Genomic DNA, 14,507 nt, shown 5'->3' on the forward strand with positions numbered 1-14,507 from the left:
TACTGTGCAATACTACCCTTCGAGTGCAACACGTCAGACACTGATTGTTATTTATTCCTTCCTTGCTCTTGTCTTGTTCTGTAAATTGTTCAGTATTTTGTATTTCTATAGTGTTTTGTATATTGTACAGAATTGTTTATTATTTTTATCGGATAGTAGTATGTTTATTTTAATTGTTAGTTTTTTTCCTTTGTATACCTCTTGTGTTATTTATTTCACCCCATATTTATTCCCACTACCACACCTTAAATTGGAGTCTTTAATCTCCATCCATCCATTTTCCTACCGCTTATTCCCTTTTGGGGTCGCGGGGGGCGCTGGCGCCTATCTCAGCTACAATCGGGCGGAAGGCAGGGTACACCCTGGACAAGTCGCCACCTCATCGCAGGGCCAACACAGACAGACAGACAACATTCACACTCACATTCACACACTAGGGCCAATTTAGTGTTGCCAATCAACCTATCCCCAGGTGCATGTCTTTGGAAGTGGGAGGAAGCCGGAGTACCCAGAGGGAACCCACGCATTCACGGGGAGAACATGCAAACTCCACACAGAAAGATCCCGAGCCTGGATTTGAACCCAGGACTGCAGGAACTTCGTATTGTGAGGCAGACGCACTAACCCCTCTCCCACCGTGTTTTTTTATGTTGTTTTAATATATATATATATATTTTTTTAAATAAAAATTAATAAAAAATTCTTCTGCAGCCCGGTGGTTGGGGACCACTGCTCTAACTTATAACTATAATAATTCCCCCCTATACAATACCCTACTGTGCAATACTACCCTTCGAGTGCAACACATCAGACACTGATTGTTATTTATTCCTTCCTTGCTCTTGTCTTGTTCTGTAAATTGTTCAGTATTTTGTATTTGTGTAGTGTTTTGTATATTGTACAGAATTGTTTATAATTTTTATTGGATAGTAGTCTGTTTATTTCAATTTGTTAGTTTTTTTTCCTTTGTATGCCTCTTGTGTTATTTATTTCACCCCATATTTGTTCCCACTACCGCATCTTAAATTGGAGTCTTTAATCTCAATATATGCAAATATAATGACAATAAAGTCCATTCTATTCTATTCTATTCTATCTAAAATCTTTGAGACCAGTGGTTGTCAAACATTTTTCACAAAGTGCCACCATAATGAACAACAATAAAACACAGTATAGTGTAGTAGGCCTACGTATTCATTAAAAACAAGACATAGGTTTTATTTAACATTTATATTTACCTACAAAAAGTGCAAAATAATCTCCCCTACACAAATTTAAATCAATCACCTACATATTAATAACTTTTTGTAATGTTTTGACTCTGTTAAATGTAAGGGAGCTCTCTCGACCTGTGGCTCAACTTCCTCCCACTGCAGCGAGAGAGCCTTCCAAAACCCGGAGCGGCTCGCAGCCTTTGAGCCGGACCGCCTGTTTCGCTCAACTGGGCTCGGCTCGATTGGATCACACCAACATTGATGCACCTTAAATGTTTGAGACCTGTTGTTGTCAAACTTTTTTCACTAAGAGCCTTCATCAGGGGTCGGGAACCTTTTTGGCCGAGAGAGCTAAGAAGCCAAATATTTTAAAATGTTTTTCCCTAAGAGCCATATAATATTTTTTTTACCACTGAACACAACTAAACGCGTGCATTTTTAAGTAAGACCAACATTTCCAGAGTATAATAAGTCTCTTATTCTTTGCAATAACATTGTTATTCTGAAGCAAACTGGGGAAAGGGCGTGGCCTGCGGGCCTGCAGCAAAGCGGGATGTTGTCAGGACCGGCCTCGAAATCAGCGACAGGTGCGTAGAGGGCCCACCTGGGCCTTTTTATCTAATCACCTGTCGCTCTGTTATAAGCAGCAGCCAGGAGGATAGACAGGGTTGGGGCTGGAGCCAGGCTCTCATGTCGATGTTTGGTGGTCTGAAAAACCCCCAGGAGGGCAAGCCCAACACTAACCACTAATAAATAAATTACTACTTACCATTAACGCAACTTCTTGAACATAAAAAAACATGAGAATGTTTTATATTTTGAACGTTATTTTTAACACTGTGATTACAAGTGGAATTATTCATTATTAATCCTGTTAAGCAATGTCAGCTCAGATTTATCCGAGAGCCAGATGCAGTCATCAAAAGAGTCACATCTGGCTCTAGAGCCATAGGTTCCCTACCCCTGGTCTTCATAATGAACAACAATAAAATACAGCATTGTGTAATAGGCCTAAGTATTCATTAAAACAAGGCATAGGTTTTTATTTAACAATTATATTTACTTTAAAAAAGTGCAAAATAATCTCCCCCCCATACATATTAAAATCAATCACCTACATATTAATGACTTTTTGCAATATTTTGACTCTTTGTTAAATGTAAGCGAGCTCGCCCTGGGGCTCAACTTCCTCCCACTGCGGGAGAGCTTTCCAAAACATGGAGCGGCTTGCGGCCTGGAGCCGGACCGCCGGTTCCGCTCAACTCGGCTCGGCTCGTTTGGATCACACCAACATTGATGCACTTTAAATGTTTGAGACCTGTTGTTGTCAAACTTTTTTCACCAAGAGCCTTCATAATGAACAACAATACAATACAGCATTGTGTAGTAGGCCTAAGTATTCATTAAAAACAAGGCATAGGTTTTTATTTAACAATTATATTTACTTTAAAAAAGTGCAAAATAATCTCCCCCCCACACAAATTAAAATAAATCACCTACATATTAATAACTTTTTGCAATATTTTGACTCTTTGTTAAATGTAAGTGAGCTCGCCCTGGGGCCTTCCAAAACATGGAGCGGCTTGCGGCCTGGAGCCGGACCACCGGTTCCGCTCGGCTCGATTGGATCACACCAACATTGATGCATCTAAAATGTTTGAGACCATTGGTTGTCGAACTTTTTTCACTAAGTGCCACCATAATGAACAACAATAAAATACAATATTGTGTAGTAGGCCTAAGTATTCATTAAAAACAAGGTATAGGTTTTATTAAACATTTATATTTACATACAAAAAGTTTGAAATATCTCCCCCACACATTTAAATCAATCACCTACATATTAATGCCTTTTTGTAATATTTTGACTCTCTTTTTGTCAAATGAAAGTGTCAAAACAACCAATAAAGGATTGGAGTTGTGTTAACTAACATCAAATAATGACATATTTAGCAGCGCAGTCAAAACAAACTTTACTTAAGTTAAACACTGTGTGCACTTTGTAGGCCCTTGAGGGTTGAAATGTTCTATTCCTCTTCAAATACATTTAAAGCAAACAATATGAACTAAGACACTATAGTCATTAGCTTCAGGCTAATCAGTCCTTCCAGGAATTTGCGCACCATTTCACGCAATTTCAACAAACCCCAGCTAATGCAACTTCCCGGCATTTTTTGGCCAGTGAGCCACATTTTCGCCGATTGAATTTGCCTCTAAGTGGCGCTAAACTTGTTTGTTACTGTGCGGACCAAGTGGAAACAAGGTGTAACAACGTAGCCACCCTTTCTACTTCCTGTTCCTGCCTACAGCGCTAAGCCTTCGCTTTCTAATTTAAATGTACATTGATATATTTTTTTAACCTATATTTTTTAACCAGGTTAAGACAATTACAAACATGTTCACCTTTGTAATGCTGACCTGGCATAGAGGCAGTATTTACATGTTAGAGATGTTGAAGTGTGATGATAATATCTCATTTGCTAACAAAAATTGCTCCCAACAACGGCGAATGTCAGCATCTTGTTTATAATAAAAGCTTTGGTGGTTATAACTATAATGCACATACTTGCCAACCCTCCCGGATTTTGCGGGAGACTCCCGAAATTCAGGCGGAGCTGGAGGGGGCGTGGCCTCCAGCTCCATGCGGACCTGAGTGACGTGTCGACAGCCCGTTTTCACGTCCGCTTTCCCACAATATAAACAGCAAGTCTGCCCAATGACGTTATAACTGTAGAATGATTGAGGGCGAGTGCTTGGTTTCTTATGTAGGTTTGTTTTTAGGCAGTTTCATTAACGTCCTCCCAGAGCAGTAACAACACACAACAACAGCAGTCACCTTTTCGTCTACCGTAAAGCAGTTTCCCTGCCGTAAACAGCAATGTTGTGACACTCTTAAACAGGACAATACTGCCATCTACTGTACATGCATATGGTAAGAAAAAGAAGGATGGACTTAACTCAACAATGAGTAGATGAGTGTTATGTGTGTGTAAATGTGTAAATAAATGAACACGGAAATTCAAGTATTTCTTCTATATAAATGATAAATAAATAAATGGGTTGTACTTGTATAGCGCTTTTCTGCCTTCAAGGTACTCAAAGCGCTTTGACACTATTTCCACATTCACACACACATTCACACACTGATGGAGGGAGCTGCCATGCAAGGCGCCAACCAGCACCCATCAGGAGCAAGGGTGAAGTGTCTTGCTCAGGACACAACGGACATGACGAGGTTGGTACTAGGTGGGATTTGAACCAGGGACCCTCGGGTTGCGCACGGCCACTCTCCCACTGCGGCACGCCGTATATATATATATATATATATATATATATATAATAAAATAAATATACTTGTCCAGGGTGTACCCCGCCTTCCGCCCGATTGTAGCTGAGATAGGCACCAGCGCCCCCCGCGACCCCAAAAGGGAATAAGCGGTAGAAAATGGATGGATGGATGGATGAAATTCAAGTATTTCTTATATATATATATATATATATATATATATATATATAATAAAATAAATATACTTGTCCAGGGTGTACACCGCCTTCCGCCCAATTGTAGCTGAGATAGGCGCCAGCGCCCCCCGCAACCCCCCCAAAAAATGGATGGATATATATATATATATATATATATATATATATATATATATAGGCACCAGCACCCCCGCGACCCCAAAGGGAATAAGCGGTAGAAAATGGATGAATATATATATATATGGCTAGAATTCCCTGAAAGTCAAGTATTTCTTATATATATATATCTATATATATATATATATATATATATATATCTATATATATATATATATATATATATATATATATATATATATATAATAAAATAAATATACTTGTCCAGGGTGTACCCCACCTTCCGCCCGATTGTAGCTGAGATAGGCGCCAGCGCCCCCCGCAACCCCAAAAGGGAATAAGCGGTAGAAAATGGATGGATATATATATATATATATATATATATATATATATATATATATAGGCACCAGCACCCCCGCGACCCCAAAGGGAATAAGCGGTAGAAAATGGATGGATATATATATATATATATGGCTAGAATTCACTGAAAGTCAAGTATTTCTTATATATATATATATATATATATATATATATATATATATATATATATATATATATATATATATAGGCACCAGCGCCCCCAAAGGGAATTAGCGGTAGAAAATGGATGGATGGATATATATATATATATATTTATGAAATACTTGACTTGGTGAATCTAGCCGTAAATATACTCCTCCCCTCTTAACCACGCCCCCGCCCCACCCCCGACCACGCCCCCACGCCCACGTCCCGAAATCGGAGGTCTCAAGGTTGGCAAGTCCGATAATGCATTACTACTATTATTAGTAGATTAATGAAAATTGTAATTTCTACGTGCTGCCATGTGACGTCCACTTTGAAGTCTGTGTGGTACAAATGGAGTAAAACATCAATGCAGTATTTATAGTTGAATGAGATGAAATGAAAGAAATGTCTCTGATGTTTAGGAAAAACAGTTTATTCAGCTGGAAAGCAGCGGGGGTCAAAGGTTAAGGGTCACTGTTGGATGCGGCGGATGGACTGGATCTGGGGGGTCTGGCTGTGGGAGCCGAACTCCTTGAAGTGTTTGTACTCGCCGCAGTGACGGTCGCACTCCATGATGTACTGGTAACCACGGTAACCGGGGTACTGGTAGCACACGAAGCTGTAGAGAGACGGGCGGGTGTCAGAAAGCGCGGCGCCGGGAGAGGCGAGGGGTCAGAGGTCACTCACGCTCCCGACTGGACCCGCAGAGAGCCCACTTCGTTGTTGCACCAGCCCATGGCCTGCAGGGAGGGGTAGTCGTCGCTCAGCTCGCCTTTGCGACCCAGGAAGTTCTCCCGCTCAAAGATGGTCATGCGGCACTCTCGGTGGTTCTGCGGGGGACAAAAAGGAGACGCTCAGGTGGACTCGGGAAGGTTCCACGGTTCTCGGCGTGGTCGCCACTCACGGCGCATGCGATGGGCCGGAAGGAGGTCAACCTCTCGATGTGGTAGGCGTTGCTTCCGCCGAAGGCGTCGCACTGCGGGTACTCGCCGCGCTCAAGAACCAACTGCTGGCCCTGGAAGGAGGCGTGCTCGTAACCCACCCAGCTGCAAGGAATACAGAACCCAGGACATTGTTGTTACACATTGTTGTTACACACTGTCACACCTGTTTAGACTTTGTTGTTACACACTGTCACACATGTTTAGACATTGTTGTTACACACTGTTAGACCGGTTTAGACATTGTTGTTACACACTGTCACACCTGTTTAGACATTGTTGTTACACACTTTTAGACCTTTTTAGACATTGTTGTTACACACTGTCACACATGTTTAGACATTGTTGTTACACACTGTTAGACCTGTTTGGACTTTGTTGTTACACACTTTTAGACCTGTTTAGACATTGTTGTTACACACTGTCACACCTGTTTAGACTTTGTTGTTACACACTTTTAGACCTGTTTAGACTTTGTTGTTACACACTTTTAGACCTGTTTAGACTTTGTTGTTACACACTGTCAGACCTGTTTAGACATTGTTGTTACACACTGTCACACCTGTTTAGACTTTGTTGTTACACACTGTTACACCTGTTTAGACAGTGTTGTTACACACTGTTAGACCTGTTTAGACATTGTTGTTACAGACTGTCACACCTGTTCGGACTTTGTTGTTACACACTGTTAGACCTGTTTAGACTTTGTTGTTACACACTGTCACACCTGTTTAGACATTGTTGTTACACACTGTTAGACCTGTTTAGACATTGTTGTTACACACTGTTAGTTTAGACATTGTTGTTACACACTGTTAGACCTGTTTAGACATTGTTGTTACACACTGTTAGTTTAGACATTGTTGTTACACACTGTTAGACCTGTTTAGACATTGTTGTTACACACTGTTAGTTTAGACATTGTTGTTACACACTGTTAGACCTGTTTAGACATTGTTGTTACACACTGTTAGACCTGTTTAGACATTGTTCTTACACACTGTTAGTTTAGACATTGTTGTTACACACTGTTAGACGGGTTTAAACATTGTTGTTACACACCGTTAGACCGGTTTAGACATTGTTGTTACACACTGTCAGACCTGTTTAGACATTGTTGTTATACACTGTTAGTTTAGACATTGTTGTTATACACTGTTAGACCGGTTTAGACATTGTTGTTACACACTGTTAGACCGGGTTAGACATTGTTGTTACACACTGTTAGTTTAGACATTGTTGTTACACACTGTTAGTTTAGACATTGTTGTTACACACTGTTAGTTTAGACATTGTTGTTATACACTGTTAGACCGGTTTAGACATTGTTGTTACACACTGTTAGACCGGTTTAGACATTGTTGTTACACACTGTTAGACCGGTTTAGACATTGTTGTTACACACTGTTAGTTTAGACATTGTTGTTACACACTGTTAGACCTGTTTAGACATTGTTGTTACACACTGTTAGACCGGTTTAGACATTGTTGTTACACACTGTTAGTTTAGACATTGTTGTTACACACTGTTAGACCGGTTTAGACATTGTTGTTACACACTGTTAGACCGGTTTAGACATTGTTGTTACACACTGTTAGACCTGTTTAAACATTGTTGTTACACACTGTTAGATCGGTTTAGACATTGTTGTTACACACTGTTAGACCGGTTTAGACATTGTTGTTACACACTGTTAGTTTAGACATTGTTGTTACACACTGTTAGACCGGTTTAGACATTGTTGTTACACACTGTTAGACCTGTTTAGACATTGTTGTCAAACACTATTGTTGTTAGACATTGTTGTTAGACATTGTTGTCAAACATTGTTGTGAGACATTGTTGTTGCTAGACATTGTTGTCAAACATTGTTGTTAGACATCTTTAAACATTGTTGTCAAACATTGTTGTTAGACATCTTTAAACATTGTTGTCAAACATTGTTGTTAGACATCTTTAAACATTGTTGTCAAACATTGTTGTTAGACATTTTTAAACATTGTTGTTAGACATTTTTAAACATTGTTGTTAGACATTTTTAAACATTGTTGGACATCGCTACACAATGTTGTTAGACGTTGTAAGACCTGTTTAAACATTGTTGGGTATTGCCAGACATTGTTGTTGAACATTGTTGTTAAACATTGGTGTTAGACATTTAAAACATTGTTAGACAGTGTTACGCAATTTAAACATTATTGGACATTTTTGTCAAACATTTTAAACATTGTTGTTAAACACTGTTGGTCATTGTCATTGTTAAACATTTAGACATTTTAAACATTATTACACATTGTTGTTAGACATTGTTACACATTTTTAGACATGGGACATTGTTGTCAGATATTGTTGCTAGACTTTGTTACAAATTGTTAAGACATTTTTAAACATTGTTGGACATTGTTAGACATTGTTGCCAGACATTGTTAAGACATTTTTTAAACATTGTTGCACCTTATTGGACACTGTTAGACATTGTTGTTGGACATTGTTGCCAGACATTGTTACAAATTGTCAAGACATTTTTAAAAATTGTTGGACATTGTTAGACATTGTTGCCAGACATTGTTACACATTAAGACATTTTTAAACATTGTTACACACTATTGATGGACATTGTTGTACACTATTCCACATGGTTACAAGTTGATGGGCATTGTTACACATTGTCTTACATTGTGAGACATTGTGAGACATTGTTGTTAGACATACTTAGACACTGTTACACATTATTGTTGGACATTGTCATACACCATTAGACATAATTTGGCATTATTAGACATGATTAAAAGTTGTAAGACATTGTTGGACATCGTTACACATAATTGGACATTGTTACACATTGTTACACATTGTTAGACATTGTTGTTTGGCATTGTTGTTAGATAGTATCACCCATTGTTGTTAGACATGAAACATTGTTGTTGGACATTGTTACACATTGTTGTTGGACATTGTTAGACATTGTTGTTGGACATTGTTACACATTGTTAGACATTGTTGTTTGGCATTGTTGTTAGATAGTATCACCCATTGTTGTTAGACATGAAACATTGTTGTTGGACATTGTTACACATTATTGGACATTGTTACACATTGTTATTGGACATTGTTACACATTGTTAGACATTGTTGTTTGGCATTGTTGTTAGATAGTATCACCCATTGTTGTTAGACATGAAACATTGTTGTTGGACATTGTTACACATTATTGGACATTGTTACACATTGTTAGACATTGTTGTTTGGCATTGTTACACATTGTTAGACATTGTTGTTTGGCATTGTTGTTAGATAGTATCACCCATTGTTGTTAGACATGAAACATTGTTGTTGGACATTGTTACACATTGTTACACATTGTTGTTGGACATTGTTACACATTGTTAGACATTGTTGTTTGGCATTGTTGTTAGATAGTATCACCCATTGTTGTTAGACATGAAACATTGTTGTTGGACATTGTTAGACATTGTTGTTTGGCATTGTTGTTAGATAGTATCACCCATTGTTGTTAGACATGAAACATTGTTGTTGGACATTGTTACACATTGTTGTTGGACATTGTTACACATTGTTAGACATTGTTGTTTGGCATTGTTGTTAGATAGTATCACCCATTGTTGTTAGACATGAAACATTGTTGTTGGACATTGTTACACATTGTTGTTGGACATTGTTAGACATTGTTGTTTGGCATTGTTGTTAGATAGTATCACCCATTGTTGTTAGACATGAAACATTGTTGTTGGACATTGTTAGACATTGTTGTTTGGCATTGTTGTTAGATAGTGTCACCCATTGTTGTTAGACATGAAACATTGTTGTTGGACATTGTTACACATTGTTACACATTGTTGTTGGACATTGTTACACATTGTTAGACATTGTTGTTGGACATTGTTACACATTGTTAGACATTGTTGTTTGGCATTGTTGTTAGATAGTATCACCCATTGTTGTTAGACATGAAACATTGTTGTTGGACATAGTTAAACATTCTTACACATTGTTGTTGGACATTGTTAGTCACCGTTAAGACATGGTTACACATAGTTTGGCATTGTTGGACATGATTAAAAAAATGTAAGACATTGTTGGATATTGTTGTTTGGCATTGTTGTTAGATATTGTCAGCCATTGTTGTTAGACATGAAACATTGTTGTGGGACATACAAAGTAAACAGTGTTACACATCATTGTTGGACATTGTTAGACACCGTTCAGACATGGTTACACATAGTTTGGTATTGTTAGACATGATTAAAACATTGTAAGACATTGCCGGATATTGTTGTTTGGCATTGTTGTTAGACATTGTAGTTGGACATTATTACACATTGTTGTTGGACATTGTTGGACACTCACGCTCCACTCTCCACCCGCAGGGAGCGCACGGTCTCGAAGCCCAACTCCATCACGTTGCTGCACTCGGACGTGAACTCATGGCGGCGGCCCTGGAAGCACTCCTCGTCGAACACGATGATCTACGCCAGAGAGGTCACAGAGTAAGCGCGTCCTGGTCATTGCTGTTCCTAATGAAGTGGCCATAGAGTGTGGCGCTCCTCACCCACCTTCCAGTGTCCAGAGAACTTGGTGCAGTGGTGAGTCATGATGTCTGCAAGCAGAGACACGGGTCAGAACCAGGAAGCCACGTTGGAAAAGTTCTAAAGAGGCACAACTATCCCAACCAGACTGCCAGGGTCTGTTTGCATGGGGGCCCACCTTCACCTGCATGGGAGCTTCATTTTTGACCCCACGCTGGGGGTCCAGGCACTGCTGAATGAGGGGGTCTGGGCGGGCGGTGGGCACTCACCTTGCTCTGATGCTCCTTGCTGCTGAGAGTGAGAGCAGCCTGGCGCCCCCTCCCTTTTAAAGCCTCCCCTGGCAGCAGGCCATCCTGAAAGGCCCGCTCAGCAGAGGGGCGGGGCCTTGCCTCCTTTGTGCCCCCCCCCCCAACAAAGGTGGCTTTAATCCGTGGACCACTAGAAATGCAGACGCCACATTATCAGATGGGAAGGGGACGGCGACCTGGCAGCCGGGGACCGCCGTGTGGACCATGATGAAGACCGAGCATGCAAATGAGCTCATTAGAAGGTAAAGGTCAGAGGTCGCTGACCATGTGAAGATACAGCATCTCCTCAATTACAATACAAAATATGAAAACTGATATACAATCCGAAAAAAAAAAATATTATCATAATAAATGTACATCAATTTATGTATTTATCTGGATATTTGATGTCGACTTTTATTTTCATGTACTCCATTTACTCTACTTTATGTATTTTTTGGGATATGTTATGTCATGTCGATTTTTATTTTCATGTACTCCGTTTACTCTACTTTATGTATTTAAGTACATATTTTATGTCCATTTTTTTAATGTAATCCATTTACTCTACTTCATGTACTTTACGCATTTATATGGATATTTGATGTCATGTTGATTTTATTGAAATTATAAATCAACATGACATAAAATATCCTAATAAATACATAGAGTAAATGGAGTACATGAAAAATAAAAATCAACATGACACAAAATATCCAAATAAATGCATAAAGTACATAAAGTAGAGTAATAGAATACATGAAAATAAAAATCAGCATGACATAAAATATCCAAATATATACATAAAGTAAACAGAGTACATGAAAATAAAAAGCAAAATGACATCAAATATCCAAAAAGATACATAAAGTACATAAAAAGGAGTACATGGGGAAAAAAAAGTCAACATGACATAAAATGTCCAAATAAATACATAATGTAAAGTAAACAAAGTACATGAAAATAAAAAGCAACATGACATAAAATATCCAAATAATACATAGAGTACATGAAGTAGAGTAAATGGAGTATGTGAACATAAAATTTGACATAAAATATCCAAATAAATACATAAAGTATAGTAAATAGAGTACATGAAAACAAAAATCAACATTATATAAACTATCCAAATAAATACATAAAGTACATAAAAAAAGTAAATGGGGTACATGAAAAAAATAAACATGACATAAGATATCAAAATAAATACATAAAGTAGAGTAAACAGAGTACATGAAAATAAAAAGCAACATGACATAAAATATCCAAATAAATACATAAAGTACATAAAGTAGATTAATAGAGTACATGAAAATAGAAATCAACATGACATAAAATATCCGAATAAATACAAAAGTAAACAGAGTACATGAAAATAAAAAGCAACATGACATCAAATATCCAAATAAATACATAAAGTACATTAAATAGAGTAAATGTAGTACATGGGGGGAAAAAAATCAACATGACATAAAATATCCAAATAAATACATAATGTAAAGTAAATAGAGTGCATTAAAATAAAAATCAGCATGACATAAAATATCCAAATAAATACATAATGTAAAGTAAATAGACTGCATTAAAATAAAAATCAGCATGACATAAAATATCCAAATAATACATAAAGTACATGAAGTAGAGTAAACAGAGTACATGAACATAAAAAATGACATAAAATATCCAAATAAATACATAAAGTATAGTATATAGAGTACATGAAAATAAAAATCAACATGACATAAAATATCCAAATAAATACATAAAGTATAGTATATAGAGTACATGAAAATAAAATTCAACATGACATAAAATATCCAAATAAATACATAAAGTACATAAAGTAGAGTAAACATGACAAATGACTGAGACGCTTCATTTTTTTCCTGATGTTGTGCGAGATCCGGCAGGATTAGTGGTGATAATCTGTACGTATGAAACATGTTAATCCTTCTTCCATAGCACAAATAATCACATTCGACGGGATTTGATCCCAAAACAATCCTTCTGTAATCCATGTATTAGTAAGTAATAGCTAGCTTCTCTCTAGCCACTGAACACTTAGCATATTAGCCACTTTATTGGATCATCAGTCAGTGTGTTAGCACATTAGCATGGTGGGTAGTTACCATACTAGCTGGGTAGTTACCATACTAGCTGGTTAGTTATCATACTAGCTGGGTAGTTACCATACTAGCTTGGTAGTTACCATACTAGCTCGGTAGTAACCATACTAGCTCGTTAGTTACCATACTAGCTTGGTAGTTACCATACTAGCTGGGTAGTTACCATACTAGCTTGGTAGTTACCATACTAGCTAATTAGTTACCATACTAGCTCGGTAGTAACCATACTAGCTCGTTAGTTACCATACTAGCTTGGTAGTTACCATACTAGCTCGTTAGTTACCATACTAGCTTGGTAGTTACCATACTAGCTGGGTAGTTACCATACTAGCTAAGTAGTTACCATACTAGCTTGGTAGTTACCATACTAGCTGGTTAGTTACCATACTAGCTTGGTAGTTACCATACTAGCTAAGTAGTTACCATACTAGCTGGTTAGTTACCATTCTAGCTGGGTAGTTACCATACTAGCTTGGTAGTTACCATACTAGCTGGGTAGTTACCATACTAGCTGAATAGTTACCATACTAGCTGGTTAGTTACAATACTAGCTGGGTAGTTACCATACTAGCTTGGTAGTTACCATACTAGCTGGGTAGTTACCAGACTAGCTGGTTAGTTACCATACTAGCTGAATAGTTACCCTACTAGCTGGTTAGTTACCATACTAGCTGAATAGTTACCATACTAGCTGGGTAGTTATCGTACTAGCTTGGTAGTTACCATACTAGCTTGGTAGTTACCATACTAGCTGGTTAGTTACCATACTAGCTGAATAGTTACCATACTAGCTGGTTAGTTACCATACTAGCTTGGTAGTTACCATACTAGCTGGGTAGTTACCATACTAGCTGAATAGTTACCATACTAGCTGGTTAGTTACCATACTAGCTTGGTAGTTACCATACTAGCTGGGTAGTTACCATACTAGCTGAATAGTTACCATACTAGCTGGTTAGTTACCATACTAGCTTGGTAGTTACCATACTAGCTTGGTAGTTACCATACTAGCTGGTTAGTTAGCATGTGATCTTTTTAGTTATCACATCAGTCATTTAGTTGTTAAATTAGCTGGGTAATTACCATAAGAACTAGTTAGATAGTATATGGAAGTTAAAGGCCTACTGAAATGAGATTTTCTTATTTAAACGGGGATAGCAGCTCCATTCTATGTGTCATACTTGATCATTTCGCAATATTGCCATATTTTTGCTGAAAGGATTTAGTAGAGAACATCGAAGATAAAGTTTGCAACTTTTGGTCGCTAATAAAAAAGCCTTGCCTGTA

General features: G+C 37.9%; 1 protein-coding gene across 5 annotated transcripts in view; it reads right to left on the reverse strand.

Moving 5' to 3' along the window:
- Positions 1 to 5,730: 5,730 nt before the first annotated feature.
- The window catches only part of cryba4 (crystallin, beta A4), a 38,987-nt gene continuing 30,210 nt past the window's right edge, over positions 5,731 to 14,507 (reverse strand). The window contains exons 1-6 of one of the 5 annotated variants that reach the window (XM_061877207.1): positions 11,077 to 11,124; positions 10,835 to 10,878; positions 10,629 to 10,747; positions 6,223 to 6,364; positions 6,006 to 6,148; positions 5,731 to 5,937 (exon numbers count right to left, since the gene is read on the reverse strand). In XM_061877207.1, the coding sequence (XP_061733191.1) occupies positions 5,790 to 5,937; positions 6,006 to 6,148; positions 6,223 to 6,364; positions 10,629 to 10,747; positions 10,835 to 10,873 (591 nt within the window). In that variant the 5' untranslated portion in view covers positions 10,874 to 10,878; positions 11,077 to 11,124 and the 3' untranslated portion in view covers positions 5,731 to 5,789. Of the gene's footprint in view, positions 5,938 to 6,005; positions 6,149 to 6,222; positions 6,365 to 10,628; positions 10,748 to 10,834; positions 10,881 to 10,985; positions 11,125 to 14,507 lie in introns of those variants that run through there. The other 4 variants (XM_061877208.1, XM_061877209.1, XM_061877210.1 and 1 more) reach the window with 4 other exon arrangements.

Source organism: Nerophis ophidion, linkage group LG17 (genome assembly GCF_033978795.1).
Source record: "Nerophis ophidion isolate RoL-2023_Sa linkage group LG17, RoL_Noph_v1.0, whole genome shotgun sequence".
Lineage (NCBI taxonomy): Eukaryota > Metazoa > Chordata > Actinopteri > Syngnathiformes > Syngnathidae > Nerophis > Nerophis ophidion.